General features: G+C 30.6%; 1 protein-coding gene and 1 long non-coding RNA gene across 2 annotated transcripts in view; one reads left to right on the top strand and one right to left on the bottom strand.

Moving 5' to 3' along the window:
- Window positions 1–18,824, bottom strand: part of LOC111632251 (liprin-alpha-2-like) — a 102,375-nt gene extending 83,551 nt beyond the window's left edge. The window contains exon 1 of the mRNA XM_023376640.1: window positions 18,254–18,824. Coding sequence (XP_023232408.1) covers window positions 18,254–18,502 — 249 coding nt within the window. The 5' untranslated portion in view covers window positions 18,503–18,824. The remainder of the gene's footprint in view (window positions 1–18,253) is intronic.
- Window positions 18,825–19,033: 209 nt separating this feature from the next.
- The window catches only part of LOC111632252, a 20,567-nt gene continuing 17,336 nt past the window's right edge, over window positions 19,034–22,264 (top strand). Inside the window, exon 1 of the long non-coding RNA XR_002757831.1 lies at window positions 19,034–19,227. This is a non-coding gene — a long non-coding RNA (uncharacterized LOC111632252). The remainder of the gene's footprint in view (window positions 19,228–22,264) is intronic.

Below are 22,264 nucleotides of genomic sequence, written 5' to 3'. Positions count from 1 at the left end.
TTGAAAGCTTGCTAAAGTTTATTAAATAAAAATACACTCTGTAAAACTCCACTTTTCTATTTATTGATGAAAGAATGCTATCCAATTCGGAAGATTTGATTATCCATAACTTGTAAAATGTAACTGCAGGACCCCAGACTTTTGAAGAACTTTTCACAGTAGTAAACAATAGAGAACATTGAGAATCAATTCTATTGGAAGATCTTATCTGTGATGAGTGAATGAGGAAGTAGAGAGAGAGGGAAAGGGATAAATTTGACTAAGATAGCATCAAAAACTAGAATTTATTATAATGTTATCGTCATAACCGATTTTAATATTTAGTGCAACAGTTTTCAAATACATCCAAGTGAAAGTTTTGGATCTATGTTGTAACGGATACATTCCAGTAAGCTTCGGTTGTGACCAAGACAATGTACCGACAAATGGTTTAATAAACTTTTACCAAAATGTTTGGCAACCACCAACAAGATGGCAGAAGAAAATGATGCTGTATTGGTACTATTTGCTTCTGCTGGGTTAGTACAGACAAACAGTACAAATGGCGTTAATAATGTAACTGTAATGGCAGCTGTACAACATTCGCTTTGTCAGAGCTCACTGCAACCACACCGATGAACGTGTCAGTAAATATTGGAACATGTTTTAGTATGATGTGATTCGTGTGCCATTTAATGCATACCAAAATGTACCAAATTACTACATTGGTTTTGAAATAAGAACAAACTCTACAGTACTTGGTAAACATTATTGTTGCACCTAAAATTTATTAATGTCAATCTATCAATGCATTTAATTTTTCTGTCAACAAAACTTTTCTTTCTTATCACATCACTTAAATAAATCACATATAAATTTAAATGTCTTAGCAACTAAATCCATTTTTCAACTCTATGGTACTAAATTTTTATTGTAAAATTATTGCCTTTAAATTCCTATATTTTGAAATTAAATAAGAAACAGAATTATTTTTTGTACTAATTTACTAAGCTTTATGAGACGCTGCCAAATTTTTAATGTGAAAATCCATCATTTCCAAATTGGCCCGAGTAAAGCCGTAATAACCGAATAATTAACGCGGGCTTAAGGGATAAATTTCCAAAGTGGATTTGATCCGGTTCTTTGACGGACAGAGAATATTTTAGACCCGATAAGCCATTTAAAATAAGCGAATCTTCTTCTAGTCTTTTAAATGTGAAACAAGTACAGTAACTAGAATTTCTAACCCAAAATGCCTCGTCCAATCATTCGGCATATTAAAATGTAATTAGAAATATAATGATGTTTCAAAAATCACTTTTGTGAAAATGAATTTGAGAAAATTATAATTACCAACAGAATGCAATTATTTTAAAACTTATAAAATTAAGAATTATCATCTCAATTAATTAATTTGACTACTATTCGACACTTCTACGCTTTGAACTTTTTTCAATCATCAGAGGATGGCTAGAATTGCTCTCGTATACATAAAAATGGAGAAGAAGAGGAAGATGAGAAAGAAGAATAAGAAAAACATGTGAATAGTGAAAGATAAAGGAGAAAAAGAAAGAGATAAAAAAGAAGAGCAGCTGCAGGAGGAAGATGAGGAAAAAGTCATGGTGATGTAACAACTTTAATGTAAATTAAATGAATAAAACATAAATTTATTTCTTAAAAAATAAAATCAATTGCCAAATGGTCGACAATATTTAAATTTCAAAAATTTTGTCTAACGCGTTCTATTCAAATCATCACTTCAAATAATAAAAGTCATTCCTTCCTGTCTACAGGAAATTCATACCAGACAAAAATCAGAACACTGAAATAGATCCAACAATTTAAAACAAGTAAAACAGTCAAATAAACTTCTAATAATAATAATAAATGTGAAAGCACTAATAATGTGAATTTCTCACTTAATGTAACAAAGATTTAATGTAGGCATATACATACACAAACAATAGATTTTAAAATTGTTTTTATATAACTTACAAATGAATGAAAATATTTGAAATGATGATTAATATTTCATTTAAACATATATAAAATCATTAATCATTATCGTGGAAACCAGTGATTCCAAACTGGGGACATGCTTGGTAGTTTAGGGGTATATGAAAAAAATTAATTATATACTATAGAAACATTCGGATTCTGTGTTGAAGCCTTTGGCGACATCATGGCATTCGATGCTTATTTAAAATAAAAATATAATTATTTTATTTTTATTAGATTTATCCATGTTCTTCCTGAAATGCTTTTCGATTTAAAAAGAACTTTTTTACGTGTAATTGTACAGCGCTGTATAATTGATCATGTTTGAAGAACACACAACAAAACTCGGTAAAAATGGAAAATGAAACTTAGGAAAATGGGCTGCCAAGGGCAAGGGCTACAGTCAGAAAATGTTGAGAACTGCTGGCTTAAACAATATTAAATTTTAATTGTTTTCGTACATAAAATGCCACTTAATTGAAATGACTCGTACAATGCATGGGACACGTTCTGCATTATACAAACTTCATGTATTATGTGTGTGGCTTAATGAAAAGTAGCTAAAAAGTTAGAAACATGTATTAAGAATATTGACCTGTACAATGCATTATATGGGGGGTCAACCATACATAAAAGTTTGTCTCATAGAGTTTACACTTTAAAAACAAAACTAGAATTATATTTTTACGCAAGTGGTTTTTACTTTTTAATTCTAAATAGCAGAAAAACATTTATTTCATTACAAATTTCATTACGCAAAATTACTTTTTCGAATGACGAGATAATACATTTTTAGTACAAATTTTTCTTTTAATAACGGATCCACTTAAATCTAACTTAACTTTTCATTTTAATTATTATAAAAAGATTTTCCTAAAAAAATTGTAAAATCTATAATAAAAAAAAGAAGATAAAACAATTCAATTAAAAGAATTCAAATGCAAAGTCCATTAATATAATGAAATCAACAAAATTACTTCTAACTGAAATTAATTGCACATTCTTAAAACTGAACATTTTTATATTTTTGATCTTCTGTAGATTTAGAAGATATTCGAGCAATTTACAACCCTTTTATGAACTGTAATAATTGCTAACGCTGCTGGAAAGGAATCAAATAAAATGCGGTGTATCAAATTTTATCTATTAAATAATAAGTTATGTAAATTATTCATGTTTTTCTGAATTCATTTCAATTGAAAATGCTTGTGTTTGCACTAGAGTTTGTAATGGTGCAACTGGAACAAAATACAGTCTTTCAAAAAGAATTCTGTCATTTTAAATTACTCTAATTATGTTAAATTATTATCCAAGAAGTATGCGTTGTATACAATAGATAAGTAAAACTTGGACAGTTACTCTATCATCTACATTCAAACGTCTTTTTGTCTACTGTATCTAGGTAGTGCCGTAAACAAAAATGGCAACTCCACAATGGAGAAGGCATTTTGTGTTCCACAGTCTGCAAAGTTGGAATCAGTTGTCACTGTTCAACACCAACGTTTGCTTTACACAGTGGATCGTTTTAAAATTGTCTGCGAAACTCACGTTGCACAATGACGACCGATTTAAACTTTGCAAACTACAAAACACAAAATGCTTTTTCTGTTGTGAAGTTGCCATTTTTGTTTCCAGCACTTCCTAGAGGCAGTAGACAAGGTGATATTCAAATGCAAAGAATGGATGAAACTCAAATCTTTACCATACTGATTGGTGTACAATGCATACGTTGAGTAATAATTAACGTAATTACAATAATTTTAAATGGTAGCATTCTTTTTGAGAACACTATATTTTGCAAACATACTATTCTCAAATTACAAACATTTTCAGCTTATTATTCCCATATAGCATGTTTGCAGACCCTATTTCTTGTGTATGGATTAATGAGATTTACTGCATATCTTATGGCCAGAAGTATTTCCTGCCACCAATTGTCCTTCTTTATGTGACCAAGTAAAGCTATCACATCTCTGGTCAGAGTAAACAATAGCACCTGGTATTTCAAGTGGAACGTTACAAAGACTGACCAAAGCTACTGAACTTTAACTGGAATAAACAATGCCGTGTGTATTCCACACATTCAACTGGAATACTGTCTAGAATCCAAACTTAATTAACTTGACAAAAACTGGTGCATACAGTAAGAATTATCCATATTCTCAAATTAAAAACTAAATTGCAAATTAATAATATTTAATAGTCTATGATCAAGTATTGACCTTTTTAAAAATTTTTTATGCTCTTTTCTTTGTCATTAGGACTAATATTCTTCTGCATATTCCTCTCTGAATTATGTGTAATTGTTCTTGTTTTAAACATTCATGTTCCTTTTCTTCTTAACCAAATTATCAATTTAAATTTTTGCCATTTTACTTAGTTTGAATTGTTTTGGTTCTTTTGGAGACTTATTAAATACTCACTCCATTATAAGAGTAACCTTCAAAGCAGGATTTGAACACCAAATATTCTTAAATTCCACTGAAAAACTGTTACTTAAACATTAACTTGTATTTTATATTTCTATTTACAAATTTCTAATTCAATTTCATTTAAAAAGCATTGTCAGAAAATAAAGAAGTAAACTGCTAAGTAGACATTTGTTTAAAGAATCTTTTGCAAAACTACATTTCAGATGCTTAAATCTCTCTAAATAAATCTAAATTAAGAATCCGCACATAGAAACTGCAAAGTTTATTATCTCATTCAAAGGTTCTCAATTACATTCTTAATAAATAACACTAATATCCAGATTTTTGAAAGAATTTGCATATTTAATAATTATTTTCTTTATTTTCTCACTGGAAGAAACATTTTAGACAATTGAAACTTTACACAAATGACAAAATTCCAAAAATTCTTTGTTATAAAGAAAACCAGATTGTCTTGTTTTAAGATTGTTTTTATGTTGTTTAAGTTATAATAATGGATTTTTATCAAATTAGTTTTGCCATAAATCCATAAACATATGCTTCTCATATAGTGAAACTCCCAAAACAAGGGCACCCTGATTGCTTCAATGATCTAAATCAGGAATATCCAAACCACAGCCTACTTAAGAACAATGTACAGTAAGGACACAAAGTCTGAGGCTCATAGAAAAGTTCTCCTAAAAATATTTCCAAGCCTTTCTCACACAAGGAAAAACGGATTAGGTGACATTGAGTATAACTTTATGAAACCAAGTGGATGTTGGCTGAAAAAAGCTTGAGAATCACTGATCTAGATGGATAAACTGAATTATAGCAACTAAACATTTGATATCGTACCAGGATCAACCTAAGCATTCTTCCAGCAACGGAGTTATCTGAGTAATGTTTTTGAGTACGTTGATTAGTTTGCTTCAGGTCCAACACAAAACACTACTCCTTCATTGTCAGAAGAGTGATTAAGTTGACACTAGTATGTATTGAGTTAACTTTCAAATTTAAGAATTCATATTTTAAGTAAACATGTGACAAAAGCTAATGCCACATGCCATTCGCATGTGATCAGAAAGTAAAGCTGACTGCTAAGAGAGAACAAAAACAAAACTGATATGCAAAGTAAAAAACAATGCTCTAAATGTGAAAGCATTACTCGACCGTTGCATAACTGGTCTGGTAGCAACTTCTGAATTTTAAATTTAACACTATGCTGTTACCAACAAAGAAAAAAATTCTCCCATTCTTATGTGGAATACTGCCAGTGTAAAGAAAATGTCTAATCTGTAGAAATTCAAACACAACAGAAATTGTATGCAAACAGTAATTTTTCTCCCAAAATGAGAATTGTTTGTATAAATGAAAACCCATAATAACCTTAAATAAACAAACATTTTAAAAATATTAAATAGAAAGATTCTTTTTATTTATATGCATCTCAGAAGTCACCATTTTCATTGAAAATTTTCTAGAATTGATATTAATCTTAATTCAATCTTTATATATGAGCTCAGATCTAAAATCAATAAAATTTTCAAGTCTTTTTCAACTTTGGGCAAGGAAAAAGTTATTAGGAATTATATTGGAGAAAATGAATGCTCGAGGAAACAGTCGCAACCTTAAAAGAAAAATGGTTTGACTCGGCAGAACTGAAGAAACACGAACAAAAGAAAATTTTGCAATTGCCAAAAGAAGCCGATTACTGCAAATGTTTTCTAAATTAAAGAAATTGTTAGAGAAAGTTTATCAAAGCTCATGATGATTAGTTTAAAAAATATTAAATAATTTCATTATAATCTAATGCATTTTGATTTTTTTCCCAAATTCATTAACTGAACCTCACTTTTTTCTATAGTTCCGTAAATACTTTTCTTTTTAAGACATGATACATAAATCTGTAGCCTAATTTCAACACATCCAACATTAGATATACCATTGATCTTTTACCTTCACGCATCGTCAGCCACTTTAAACATTCGGTTATGTTTGTTGTGTCTGCTATGAAGCGTGAACATTCCAGTTTTATCACAACTGTACATTATTGTTGCTGCCTTATGGCTAATAGATTGTATGAAAAATTGCACCAAGTTCTTTATACTTCAGCATGTCCACTACTGTAATTTTTCCAGTGCATGTGATAATGCTTTTAAAACAAAATTTTTCACAAAAGTAAGCCAGTAAGACCCCTGCAATAATGTGCCGTGATGCATTATCAACATAATAACTGCAGGTTTCACAAGAACATTCCTGATTGAAATTTTACACAGTACTTTTATTTAATACAGTACTCCAATAAAATTTAAGGCTCGATGTTTTCCAACAGAGATGTTTATGGCAAATCTTAAAGATCCGATATTTAGACCATATCACCAATGAAGAGGTTCTTCGAAGGAGTGAGACGTGCAAACTTCATAACATTGTCACCCATAGAAGAGTTTGATTAGCCAGTCACATTTTTCATATGGAGAACAATAGGATCCCTAAGACAGCCATTAAATAGGTTCCTTCTGGTGCCAAAAGACCACAAGAATGCCCTAGGAATACTTGGCATAGAACTTTTCTCCAAGCTCTGAAGATTAAAAAATATATAGTCATTTTGTAATTTTTGTTTATATAACACAACTTTATGACATGGCTGATCCAACAATTTTTATACAGATTCATAAATTTTCCGGCACTCCATAGTCCATTACTTTTAATCCAGAGATGAACTTAAAAGTTCTCCAACCATCAGACTTATGCCAAATGACCACTGATGGCATTACACTAGGCTTATTTATATAGCAGTTGTTAGTAATCCCTGTAGTCTGTTCAATTTTTAGCTCATTTTATTTACATACAACTCTTGCAATGGCTTCTAAAGATGCAAGTATCAGACACGACAAAGTAAACATCAATCCACATTTAATGAGCGCAAATTTATAGCAGACTGTAGTGTTTTAGAGATGTGAAAAGAATATAATTAGTGGTCCAGGATGTACTATCGAATTGCTATTACATGACCTTGGCTGCTGAATTAATGGTTTGCTTTTTGGAAGCAAGAATGGAGACAAACTGGTTGACATGTAGTAAATTAAAACTGAAGTTTTAACAGATCATTTGCATTCACTTAACAAGCTTCTTCCATGTTCTAAATGCTTGCTTACACTTTATATCTACTTAAAAACTTAAAATTTTTAATTATTAAAAGTCAAGAAAAATTTTAAAAATGCTCTATAATCTCTTCAATATTCATAGAAATGTCAAGCAATATCAGAAATAAATTAACCTATTTAATTGTGCATTTGTTTTCTAAANTAAACTATTGACAATTCTTTCATAAAGAGCTAAAATTACGAAACGATACGAGTCGGATCGCATTTACAGAGCTAGGGCCTGGGTTATTACATTTTAAATATATGTATAATTAAAAATTGATGTAAATATTTTACTTATGGTCATCCGATGTAATTACCGATGCAAAGAAAAATTATTTAACAAAATTTGTATAATTTCACGCAAAAAACGCGCTAGAAAGTTAACATACCTCGGTTAGGAAAATATTTATTTAAATGAATAGATTTTGTTACCTAAATTAAACTTGGAAATTCCGAAAATATAAAATTTTATTTCAATATTGACAACTTGGAATTTTAATTGTTTTTCTGAATTTTTTTTAGCTAAAATAATTTGTAATTTTATATATTAAATTACTTAGATAAATTTCATAATTAGTTTAAAGCCATATTATATGAATGTAATAGTAAAAACTAGTCTTGTTAAAGCAATAAACTTCAATTAGATATCACTTTTCACGTTAAATCTATCCTAATATTATAGAATTAGTCAAAAATAGAGATGCAGATGCCCAATGTTAGCAGAGAATGATGCTAGTGGACTGCATTTCTTAGCATTTAATTGCATGATAATTTATTTTGTTGCTCGTTGTGTTTCTTAACTGTTCTGCAATTAGAAATATAATTAGGTACAGGTAACTCCCGTATAACACGGCACTTCTATAGCACGAATTCACTCTAACACGGTTCGAGAATTGGGAACATCCCCCGTATAACATGGAGCTTTTATAGCACGGGTTCACTCTAACACAGTTCGGGAATTGGGTAAAACCCTCGTATAACATAAAATGTAATACAGGGTGCGTTTTTTATATCTCCGCAAAACTCCGCGCGAGCATTCTAATTGTTTTCGTGGCTACTTTGAATGAGCTTTCAACAAATAATCCATTTAATGGTTAAATTTTACAATTGGGACCCTTCTTTCTCCTCTAAAAGCTCATTTTAAAATTATAGATTCCTCCACACGGTACTATCGATAGTGTGGGCGCCGCCATCTTTCTTTCACCATTGTTCCTAAATGCTTACAAACAGCGGTGCACTCCCATTGCAGAGCAACAGCTACTAACGAACGCACCCACAAACTGTTACCAGTTGATGATGCTCGTGCTGAGATCATCATATAAAATGAATAATCCTCTGGTAAAATATTTACTTAAATAATAAATAAGTATTTTACCTATGAAAAAAATAAATACTAAATCCGATTTAAATAAGGACTTAACACCATGTTTTTTTAATTTTTGGAACCTAACCTCCCTTTTCGGGCTAGTTCTTTGTTTCGTATAACACGGATTCGCATAACACGGCAATTTTCTGGAGCATAACTCCCGTATTATACGGGGATTACCTGTAAATGAGGTTCTATAAATTCTGCAACAAAATTTATTAATTATTAATACTTTCATGAAGAATCACTAAACATTTTTTTACAATTCTGAGCAATTTCGATCATTTAAACAGTAAAAAATTTCATCAAATATCATATAATAGAGCAGTGGTTCTTAAACTGTGGGTCTCAACCCGTGGAGTCATGTAACTGAATGTAGAGACTGAAAAAAATTTCATAACTAAAATTTTATACTATATAATTATGCAAAGCAACATTTTAGCATCAAAGATTATAGAATCAAACATCAAGGATGCCATGCACCCACAGTATCATATAATCATTTTTAATTCTTTATGTAAAAATAAACAATTACATCCATCTGATTATTATGCAGATTTTCTTTCATATTTAATATATATACATATATACACAAAGGAATGAGTAAAAGGAGGGTTGCAAATGATAAAAGTTTAAGCCCCGTATCAAGAAAAAATTTATCTACTGTACATTATTGTTATTAATGCGTAATCACATGTAAGAATTATACATATACAGAATACCATCCATTTTTATCTTTCCAATTTATATTAAGAGAACAATTAAAAGAGTTAATTTGCTCATTTTCCTGTTCCTTGTCTGACTCACTAAAATGAATTAACTAAAAGTATTTGATAAAGAAACCGAAAACACTAAAAAACAAATTTAAAATTTTTAAAATGAATCTTTGCGTGTCGACGGCAGCCATAAAATTTTTATGTCGTAATTTAACGAAGAGAAGTTTGTTTTACATAATCATAAAATTTAAATTCTTATTCAATACTCTTCTGAGTCTGTGTGGTAATGCATTAATATTCTTCAAAACAAGTATTTTTCTTCCATTTAGCACATACTATTTATGTAAACATTTTAAATTCTTAAAAATAAAGCATTCTGTGTAAAATAATGATAATTATAAATAAAAAACTGCTAGTAGTACCCCCTTCATATAATGTTATTTATACAAGGGCAATTTCATTCCCAGCAATTTTTATTGACTGTCTGGCAAAAAAATAGTTATGAGAAAAACACTATACTAATATAGTTTGTCCATGCTACTGCACATCACGGTAACTCGGCCAATATTTGTGAAATATACCATACATTTAATTGTTAAAATGTGTAATACACAACACATTCATATGTAAGGCATGTCAGATGAAAAATATTTTGTGTCAATGTATGGTTAATGATAATAGTGATGATAATGAAAAACATTGAAAAAAAATACTCAAATATTTTATGTATAACGTTTATTCAAAGAAAATTATATAATATACAATGTTAAGGAGCTTGAATCACCTTCATTTTTTCTTCTAGCATGGAACGAACCAATCTGGAATGTAAATTCAATTTGCAGAAAACAAAAATCACAGATATGTCTGAAAAACATGCCAAATGATATGCCAAATTTTTGGCTATGTAAAGACTATAATTAAATATTAGAAATTAATTAATTTGACTAGAGGTTATGCTTTCATTTGGTATTAAATTTAATAATTATAAATAATTAATTTTTAATTTCGACATTTCTAAAATTTAATTTGTAATTGGTTATTAAATTTAATACGAGATGACAGCTTAACTGCCTACTTCTAGTCAAATTAATTAATTTCTAATATTCAATTATAGCCTTTACATAGCTCAAGAATTTGCCATATCGTTTGGGCGTGTTTATTAACAGGCTATGATTTCCGATGTTTATATGTAATATGTGTGAAATCGAGGTTGGAAAAATGTGTGATCACGAGCGACACTAAGATGCTAGCAGAACGAGTGCTAAACACAGACTGATGAGCTAGCACACAATCCGGGACTTCCCCTCTCCTCATCACTCGTTATGCGAGTCATTTTTTACAATTTATTTTTGCTTGTTATGCGAGGTTCCACAGTACTTCCAGTGGTTTCAATAGAAATGTCCAATGATTCATTTGGTAGTGATAAAACATCATTCCGAGTTAATGTAATCAAAGTATACTTTAAATTATTATTTAGACATTGGAAATGGAACCAAAGTCAGACTTTCTGAAATTCCTACAGTTGGAGTCAGCAAAATAAACTATACGTTTAAGTAATTAGATTTTTATAACATCATAGTAAACTCGACATAGAGTTTATTTACATTTCTCTAACAAGGACGTCTTGTCTGATTCTAATTATTCTGAATCAAAAATTACATAAATTGACTGTTGACTGTGTTGACTGTTAAATATGAATCTCAATGTAATGAATTTTGGAAATAATGGATTAAATCTAATTGATAAAATAGGCATCTGTCAGAGAGGAAATAATGTATTTGAGAACATCAAACTGTAGTTTTTAGTTAGCTTATTTTTAACTTTTAACGCACTCAATATTTGCAACGTATTATATCAACATTTTTCATTTACACTCCTTCTCCCATTAGTATGGTATTTGTTTCTCCCATATTTTCTAAAATATAGGCCGTTTACATCCCTTATCGCATCTTAAGTAAAGTTCATTTTGTAGCTTATTGTGATATATTCAGATTTACCAGACAAGTGCTTTTTCCTATTAGTCCATTATATTGAGTGTCACCAATATTTTGATTTTGAAATTTGGTCATGCACTGCGTAATGTCCATTCTGAAATGTCCGATTGCATGTACGTCTGTGATCACTCAAGGTTATAGTATCAGAGAACAGAAAATCTTGGTCACTGATCTAATCTGCTAAGAAAATGTAGTTGAGTAGGAGTAAAGCTTGTTAAAGATTCAACAACACTGATCTCATCTCTCTTGTAAACATTGTAATTGCACTGCCACACAGTTTACAGTACACATTTTAGGACTTGCATTAGCTTCATGCATATCATAGAGTATGATCAATTTTTTCAACCAAGTGCTTTCAGATACTTCTCATTCATCACTACAGACCAAATTCTGAATTTTCAAATGCATATCACAACTTACCTAAATGCTTCTTTTAAAACTGAAATTGGAATGCAGCCACACACTTAATTGTCAATGATGCTTTCTAAACAATTTTAAAACTCATTTAAAACATATGTTTACTGAAAGCCTCTTCTGGGTTTTCTTCATAAATTTTTAACTATCTTTTATCTTTATAATAAACTCCATTATCATAATATTTACATCTCTCCACATCATTAATATTACTTTAGCACTACCAAAGACTATGACGTCTCTATGACATCACCCTGTAAAGCACAATGTTTACTACACCTTTTGAATTCTCTGTGAATGTTTAATTGCTTAGTGAAGAGAATTTTGTAAATCCAAACATTTTAATTATTTTCAAATTTAAAAATGGTTTACATGTTAAAAAGCATAAAAAATACAAACCACTGAGTCTTAAATAGGATATTATTTTGCTTATAGAACCTGAAATATCTCAATTTGATCTGAAACCAAAAAAAAACTGTCTACCAAAACGTGATGCAAGATTAATACAGTAGGACATACGAAAACAATAAATAAAAATTTTAAGTATGCACCATCTATTCAATTACACACCATAATCTTGGAGAAAATTTGGCTTAAAAAAGTGTATTTTAGATTTTAATAAATACCATACATTTTGTGATCTATAAACATTATATCTAAGTGTTTTATAAAAAAAAAATTCTATAAACTTACATTGGAATAAGCTGATGAAATCAGTTCATTCTACAATATACATCTGACCCTAAAGTTTCTATTCATCGTGTAGAAATGAAATCTTAAATATATGCAAGGGGCAGTTTTATTAAATGAAGATACAAATACACAATTACACTGTTTTAAAAATCCGAAAACATTTTAAATTACTTAAGACGAATTCAAATATCAAACGAATGGTCGCATTCCTAGTTCGAGTTATTAAGGCTAGACAATTACTATGCAGTTTGGTGGGAGGTAAGTCACCAAGCTGCCATCTATTAAATATAATAATTATAAATAAATTTTAAAATATTCTGGAAGAAAAGATCAACCCGGAACGGGACTCGAACCCGTAACTCGTGCATAATGTGTAGGCACACTACCGGTTATGCTTCCAGACTAAATAATTGACTAATTTAGATATAATCATTTGGTCACTCCAGGTGCCAACCAAGGTGACTTAGCATCCATGGCCCACAATTATGACGAATTACTTAAAATTTTCTGAAACAATCGTTTTTCAATGGCAAATAAATAGTAGGATTTTGCCCGTTTATTTATCGTCATTTTTAATAATTCTAATAAAAATAATAAATTATTCATTACTCCTACAATTCAATCCTTCTTACAATAAAATTAAGATCACAGTTAAGGTCACTGACCCATTCTTTAATTGTTTTTAGATATAGTAAAGTCGTAATATATTTTAAACATTAAAAATATCTTCGCTATCACCACCAAGCATTCTCAGTTTGCGCCAATATTAAACATGGCTCGGATATTTTATAACATTGTAGAAGTAAACATAAATAAGCCTAAATTTAAGGAAAATAATTGACAAAACACTCTATAAAAAGAAAGAAAACTTAAAAAATATATGTTATCATCCTAAGAATAAAACTGTTTTTGTATGTATTATTATAAAGTAAACTTAAAAACTTAAATAAGGAAAAATTCGATTAAAAAATGACAGAAGAAAGTTCAAATGTCCAAAAATAAAAAAAGTTCAATGAACTTTGCTCTTATCTTAATTCTTGTGCAGGAAAATTAAAATATTTGAGAAATAAATATTTAAATCTTCCTCCTACTCTACAAACGTCTGCAGAATCACAATCTGCAATATTTCACGTTAATTAACAATGCCGACCATTATAAACCCAAACAGAGTTTTAACACCTTTGAAGCTTTTGTGAAAAATCATATTTTAGATAAATCTCAGCACATTTTGTTTGGTTTTTATGAGAAAAATGACTAAAATATTGCTAAGAGCAGGTGAAATAATAGAAAATTTTAAAAACTGCAAGGTTTTTGACAAATTTTCCACTTAAAATTAAAATTAACGATATTTATCCTGTATAAAAATATAAAGTTTATCAATCAATTTGCAACAACACATTGAATTTTACCAATTTAACAAGCCGATCGTCGAGTTATATTTTCTTAGAGATGGCAAAGAAATACACTCGAGATTATAATACGTGCTGTAAATTCAGTTGGCCACACTTCTGAATAAACAAAAATCAAAGATTTAATTTTATTTGCTAGATTATAGTGGTCAGAAAATGTTAAAGTGATAAGATTATTTTTGTGTAAATAAAAATTTTACAAAAAGTCATTGTAATTATCATCTACAATATACAACTTCAAACTTGCATTTTGCATCTCATTTGACTGAAAAAATAAATACACGTCCATTTTCACACTCTTTTACTGTTACAACCTTGGCACATAAAAATCAGACTAATATTCTATATTAATTTCAATTTTTAGTTATTTTAAATAATCATTCTTAATTCTATCAGTTATCCTGCCATCTTCCTGATCCTCTTCCATTCTCTTGGCATTCTATTATTCTCCTTGTCCCTCTGTTATTCTCCATTTTTCCAATGTGTCATGCCCATGTCCTTACATAAGACAGGAGTAAAAGATATCATAGAGAAGGCTTAATTAAGGTGTCATTTCTTAAAATTCCATAGTAAACATCTTTTAAAACTTGCTTGTTCAAATTCAAAACCATAAATTAATTGTTCAACAATCAATTGTGGTTATAACAATTTTGCTTGTTATATTATACAGCAACTTCGTCAAAGTTTTCACAAACACTTGTCGTAGCTGTCCGCAATCATCACATTACCAATGCAACTGGATACGAACAGGTGCAATTAAATTTGGCCTTTGCTAAAAATCTGCTTATTTATTACCATTTTCTTTTATAATATAGATCCAATATATGGTCATGGCTTGTATATATGTTGTAGAACTTAAATGTTTCACTAACAAATCAATTTATACAATATATTTTTTATAGCATTAATCCTAGCTCAAAATTTAATTTTTTAGTATATTTAATAAACAAAAATATTTTTTAATGCATGATTAAATTTATAGTTTATTATTTCTTAATAATTATTATACCAATATCTTGATACTCAACATGATCTAGTAATATCATGAATGGCTTAATGACTAAACAGTGTCAGAAAAACCTGGCATAACTATGTTAAAACAGTTACCAGAATAGTCCCAAAAGAGAGCAGTTGAAGGCATAAGATTACTTATCTCAATCACTTGTATGATTAGTACTTGTCGAATTTTTTACTCGATTGCGGGGAGGGGTAAGTTCCCCTCCGTGGATGCCCATGTCTATACATCATGCTACATAAAATCATACGAACGTTTTAAACATACCTTTTAACAGAAACAAAAAATGAAGTTGTTCGTACAGCAAAGGCCCTTTTCTCAACTAGTGATTATAACCAGTTGTGGAGGATCAACGCATGTCACAATAACATGGTTTTGTTTATGGCTTGATTGATCCTCCTCAACTGGCTATAATCACTAGTTGAGAAAAGGGCCTTTTATGTATAAACTACATTTGCAGAGGTATATGTTACCATTTTATAGTAAAAAGAAACAGGAAAATCTATTGACTAGCCAACCAGACATTTACTTTATCACTTAACAAAGCTGAGTAATAACATTGTTTGAATTCTGGGAAATTTAATTCTTTTGTTAGATACATTTGCAACACTGTGTCAATTGGAAGTTATGTAACCAAATTATCAACATCTTGGAAAAGTTAGGATCTTACAGTAAGAGTTACTATAACAATTCTATACAAAAATTAAATAAATGATAAATAAATTGAAGCTTTTCTTGATATTTATCTGATACTAAAACTATTTTATTTATTTACATTATTACATTAGTAAATAAAATGTTTAAAAACCTTTGATAAGTTTTTGGTATCATTTTTGAATCTGTCTACACAAAAACAAGAATTAAGTATAAACAAATAAATTATATTAAGCAAAAAACTTTTATTTCGACATCCGCTCGCTGTTTTTCTTTCAAAACATTAAAAGGAAATGAAAAAAATAGAATAAAACTGAAGTTTTGGATCCTTTCCCAAAAAACCAAAGTTCGTTAATCTAACAAAGATCAAATTTTTACTCCACTTAACAACGACTCGCGCAGTACGACGAAAATTTGTCAAATCTGAATTCAAATCTCAAATATTTTATTATAAAATTGCATTTAAGTTAGTTATCCATCTTGCGATTTTGAACTGTTATTTTTACGTGCGCGCATACATTGTAATTGTACTAAGCTTTACTTTTAAAATATCTTATATCTACATCAAAAATATATATCTATATTTAAATAAATAAACTACAAATTATAAAATTACACAAAAGATTGTATATTATCTTAGACAAGTCAATGAAATTTTTATTTTTCTATTCTTATCTCGCCAATCGGGAAGGAAGGAATTTCACATTTATCTTTAAACTATTGACAATTCTTTCATAAAGAGCTAAAATTACGAAACGATACGAGTCGGATCGCATTTACAGAGCTAGGGCCTGGGTTATTACATTTTAAATATATGTATAATTAAAAATTGATGTAAATATTTTACTTATGGTCATCCGATGTAATTACCGATGCAAAGAAAAATTATTTAACAAAATTTGTATAATTTCACGCAAAAAACGCGCTAGAAAGTTAACATACCTCGGTTAGGAAAATATTTATTTAAATGAATAGATTTTGTTACCGTTTACGTAAATATTGGGAAAAATAACATAAAAAAATGACTGTTATTTGAGAGAAAATTGTTTATTTTAAAGATTTTACTGCAGTATATGATTACATAATATTTCCTCAATGATGACTATAGCAAATATTTTAATATAGTAAAATAAATTTCACTAATTTTGATTAATCACTTTTGTTGATTTCACTAATTTAGTAAAAATTAAATTTATCATCTTTAAACAGTCCATTTTTTACAGAAGGTGGTCATTTTAACCCCCATTTGGTCAAAAATAACACAAAATCCGGAAAAGAATTCAAACAATCAGTAGTTAAATGATAAAACAGAGAGAGCTAAAGCATCTTAGAGATAATGCGCAAGCAATTCTTTAGAGTTCGGTCTATTGTGTCATCAGAATTTTGAATATATTACACATCTATATTACATTATTTCATATTACAGTCATGTAACATTGAAAAACAATCGAAAACTTATCCGTATTTAATTAAGTAAAATCGACGAAACAAATTTAATTATAATTAAGGCAATTAAGCTTGTTATAAATTACACGTATTGCAAATGCCCCGCTAAATGCCACCATGATTATAAATTTAAAGCAATAGCTCGATTACACCACAAAAATTTTAATTTTTTAACAAATATTTTGCACTAATACATATTGATATATATAGCAGAAACCGGATGTGAATACTACATATAAAACTACAAAAATCCAGAAATCCAGCAAAAGAGGAAAATTTAATATATAAACAAACATTTTCAACCATATTAAACGGTCATCTTCGGGTCGAAGAAAAGAAGACCGAACATAGAATATAATACACAAATGTATTCTACGTTCGACGCTCCATTCTATAACCCAAAGACGACCATTAAATGCAATCAAAAACGTTCGTTTACGTATTAAATTTTTCTTTTCTGTTGGTTTTCCAGTTTGGAATTACGAATACGCACACGGTCAAATAAGCAATATCAAGTCACAAGAAGAAACCACACATTAAATTCCCACAATATTTAACTGGAAAAAAAGACATGGTTTTTGACCTCAAAGAACTCACGTTTGGTCCGGCAACAATACGAACCGACGTCAGACTTTTAGAACCATCGGCGTCCTCTACATTAAAACTGGTAAAAGGTAGAACGCCAATCGTTCTAAAAGTCGAACATTAACCTGCAAAACGCAGCATACGGGACCCAAAATGCCGTTTTTTTTTCCAACCGAACGTGGTGGGAATTCGACGTGCGGTTTCTTCTCGTGGTCGGCCGTTCCGGTTCCAGTTTCCGCAGAGGACGGACGGCCGAACTAGACGTACTGAAATTGCAAAGGATAAAAGTTTAACACACTAGCCAATATGTAATGATTAATCACACAACGTAACGCCAGGTAGGAGCTACAAAAGCGCATTTAAACGAAAAAAAGGCATGTAAATTACAGGTAAGGAAGGTATAGGAGTTAAAGAATGTATTTACCTGTGGGAGATTGGCCTGCAATTGTCTCTGGAGCGAATCTCTCTCCTTCTCGACGTCGCTGAGCTTAGTCTGAGTCTCGGATAAAGTTTCCTGAGTCTCCCTGAGAGTCTCCATCAACTTATCTCTCTCGTCCAGCATATTGACCATCAACTGCTCGAAATTGGCCTCGTCTCCCGAGAATTGTCCGCTCCTTTGACTAATGCTGTCCTCGGATATGGTCGGCATCACGTCGCACATCATATTCCACATCTTCACTCCGCTTGAGCTTTACACCAACAGCAAACACATTCGATTCTTCCCTCGCCGATCAACTCTTTTAGGAACTTACAAACGATCAGTTTCTCAAAGGGGGGGTATGAAATAACCAATCGGCTGACGATTTATCGCCGATTACGCTTATCTCTTTAACCTTTAAGCGAATTTTTAATTCATAACAGGTTCTTCTTACAGCCCTAACCTCCTAATTTCGTAATGGTAATCGAACCCGTCCCCTTCTCCACCGACACGACCGAATCGTCAAACGTCGTCGACCATCTTGATTTCTTCTGACTGCCACCTCGTCCCGTCGTGCATTGCGGCGCCGACCCGACCATCCTCGTTACTCGTTCCCACCCGCGTAAAAATAATCGCCGTTAATAATTATTAATACTAAAAATAAATTCGCTTAAATATAAACAGAAAAGTTATCGTCTGGTAAGAAATTTATTACGGTTTACCACGTTAGGAATTATTGACGAGAGGGTATGATGTCATTCCGGCTCTGGTGCGCATGGGCAGAGCCGTAGTAATGGCGGCCGATTCGGGAGGTTTAAAGTTTGACGTGGTTTTTATTTTTTTATTTATATTTTTTAACGCATTTCCAATAAAATGGGCACGAAACGAGAGGAAGTGAACGGAAAACTTAAGTCGCGACATTATGCCGAAAGGGGGCAGAAAGGGAAGTGGCAAACATCTGGTAATTGATCAGCCAGCCGGTGAGGATTTTTTCAATTAAACTGCAAATATTTCTTCTTTATTCTTCCATTTTCTAACGTTTTTTGCCCGTTAATACCGTCTAAAATTGTTATAATTCTAATTTTTCTATACGTTTCTAATGATTTGACTGTTTTGTAGCGTTGAAAAAGAACAGTAGCTATTATAGAAGCGTGGCTGGTGGATAATAAAGACCTAATTGTCATATAATGTAAATATTTAATTACTGTGAATTCCAGGAGACTTTGCTCATAACTTTACTCGGCCGAGAACAAATGAATAAGTTTGATACATTCAAAGCCATTTTAATGCACAAAACATTATCAAAATACACAACATATTTCCTTCCTTGCAATCCTTTTTCCAAATAAAACACCAAAGCCTACAAATAACTGCTGCGTTTGACAGACTCGACGGTTCCGGAGCCGTTGAATATCTTTCTGCCAAGATGCCCTCCATGGTGGCACCGTTTTGGAACGTGTTTGGTGCTTCGACGTCGCGTTTAGCGGCGTATTTCGTTTATTCCTTTTTGCTAGCTGTGCCCGTGCGGAGAATAAACGCGTCTGTTTCGATACGAAGGTTTTCGTTTTGGCATTAATGTGTTTTTGAATAACTGAAAATGGGTAAATCTGAATTTAAGAAAATATAGTTTTCTGATATCGGCTTCCCGTTCCCGTGTGTACGTCGCTCGTTAACGGTTCTGTATTGCTATCGACCGAATTATCTTTGCTCGATTATGATCGTTGCATCTCCAAACAAAGTAAATGATTTTACTTACTTTGTTGTAGGCATTCGTGGGGAGAGACGAGGTGTGTGCCTCCTGGATCCGGTAGAAAATTTCATAAATTATAATTGTAAAAGTGATAGAGATGTGCAACCTTACATTCTCGGCCGTGGGATGTTTTGTCTGTCTTTTTTTCTCTCATTTATGGAATTATATGTCTTCTAGCTCCCTTCTGGAAAATTTTCTGTGGACGCTCGTATCTTCGTGTCCTGGACACAAACTGTCGTCAGTTTTAAGGACTCTTGTAGGCTAGTATTTATAATTTGAGGTTATACTTTCAATGATTTTTGAGCTTTTAGCTCATATTCAAAGGCTTTTCTCATTAAAGAAATACTTAAAATAGATATTTTGAGAATATTTTTATAAGAATATTTAAGATGTATATTCTATAACTTTGCACCTTCTTTTGATATAATCATTCTCTTAAATACTAGTGATAAAACTCTCATAAATTGTAAATTTTAGTAATAATTTAAGTGTCTTGTTTTTATGAATCAGTATATTTGATGATGATAAACTAATGAAAATGGCAATGAATATATGCTCTACATGAATTATATTGTACTTTCAAAATTATGAAAATACTTTTATAAAGTAATTTGAAGAAATTTTCTTACTGCATCATATTAGAAGTTTTGTGTTATCAGACACTAAAAATTTTCATTCTTTTCTGTTTAATAAATATTTTCTGATAGCTGTGTTATTGTCATATTTAGTATGTATCACTTATTAAATGTTCACTTTGTCGATAGGGGAAAACTTTTTATAGTAAAGATTCATATAACACTGTTGTGATGCAAGATCAAGTTAAAACACCAAGTGTCAGATTTTTATGTCAAATTGTAATATGAGCAATAAAATTACATAATTTTCATTCATTTAAAATTTTAGAAGAAAAATGAATGCATTTAATAATAATGAAAACATATATCACAAAGCCCAATGTTTTTAATAAAAAGCCAAATGAAGTGCTGTAATGAATCAGGCTACTTTACTGCTACTATTAATAACTAAATTCTAAGCAGTTTGATAGTAGAGAAAGGCATTAGGTACCATCTTCTATTAAATATAATAACTATAATTAAATTAATATTTTACTAAATAATTTAGAATATTCCAGAAGAAAAGAATTGGCTCGGAGAAGGACTCGAACCACAACTCCCACTTACTTTTCTAGTTATGCTACTCAGACCTCCATTTAATCCTTTGCTTCCAGACACATTTAATTTTAGATATAACCATCTATGGTTACTATGTTGAAACCAAATAAAGGAGAGAAACGTTTTGGACCACTTTCAATTTGTGATATTACTTGAAATGAATGCAGGATATGCATTGTTCTTGAAGCATTTACTGGAATGCAGGAACATTGTCATTATCCTGCCTTCATTTCAAATGATACTATGAGCCAAAATTGGTCTTAATAAAGGCCTGAAACATTTCTTCTTTACTTAAACTATGATTTCTTCAAACCAGTAGTTCTTAACCTTTTTTGTTCCACAGACCCCTTTGTCAGTCAAGTGAAGAACACAGACCCCATCTCAGTAAAATGTTTTTAAATGCAAAATTAAATTTTGCATTTAAAAAATAAAATTTTAAATTAATCCAGTCCTAGAAACATAACTAAATGATTTCCTTAAATAATCGGGCTATAACTCCACTAATATAATGATTAATACTAAGTAAGCAAAGGCTTGGGTGGTGCAACTGGCAAGCAGAGGTTACAGGTTCAAGCCCCATCCCAGATCAGTTCTTTTCTTCGAGATGATTCTAAAATTATTTATTAAATTATTAAAATTATAATTATTAATTTAGTCAAGAGATGGTACCTAATGTCTACCTCTAGTAGCAAATTACTTAGTATTAATCATTAAATTAGCAGAGTATAGCTTGATTATTTAAGGCAATTGTTTGGTTATGTTTCTATTTGCATATCAGGCTTCGCAATGTTTGATATACTTAATCCAGTTATATTGAAATATAGCAACCAAAATAAAAAACAATGATTATTTCTTCACACAATTAATAATAATAATAATAATAATAAAATATACAGGTAACCCCCGTATAACACGGCACTTCTATAGCACGGATTCGCTCTAACACGGTTCGAGAATTGGTACCATCCCCCGTATAACACGGTACTTTTATAGTACGGATTCACTCTGACACGGTTCGAGAATTGGGTAAAACCCTCGTACAACATGAAATGTAATAAATTTTTACATACTTAAGTAATAATAGTTCACGAAAAT

Source organism: Centruroides sculpturatus, unplaced genomic scaffold (assembly GCF_000671375.1).
Source record: "Centruroides sculpturatus isolate CEXI.00-Female unplaced genomic scaffold, Cexi_2.0 scaffold709, whole genome shotgun sequence".
In the NCBI taxonomy this organism is placed as follows: domain Eukaryota; kingdom Metazoa; phylum Arthropoda; class Arachnida; order Scorpiones; family Buthidae; genus Centruroides; species Centruroides sculpturatus.
Note: the sequence above shows the minus strand (reverse complement) of the source record. Positions and strands in the feature narration are given on the sequence as shown.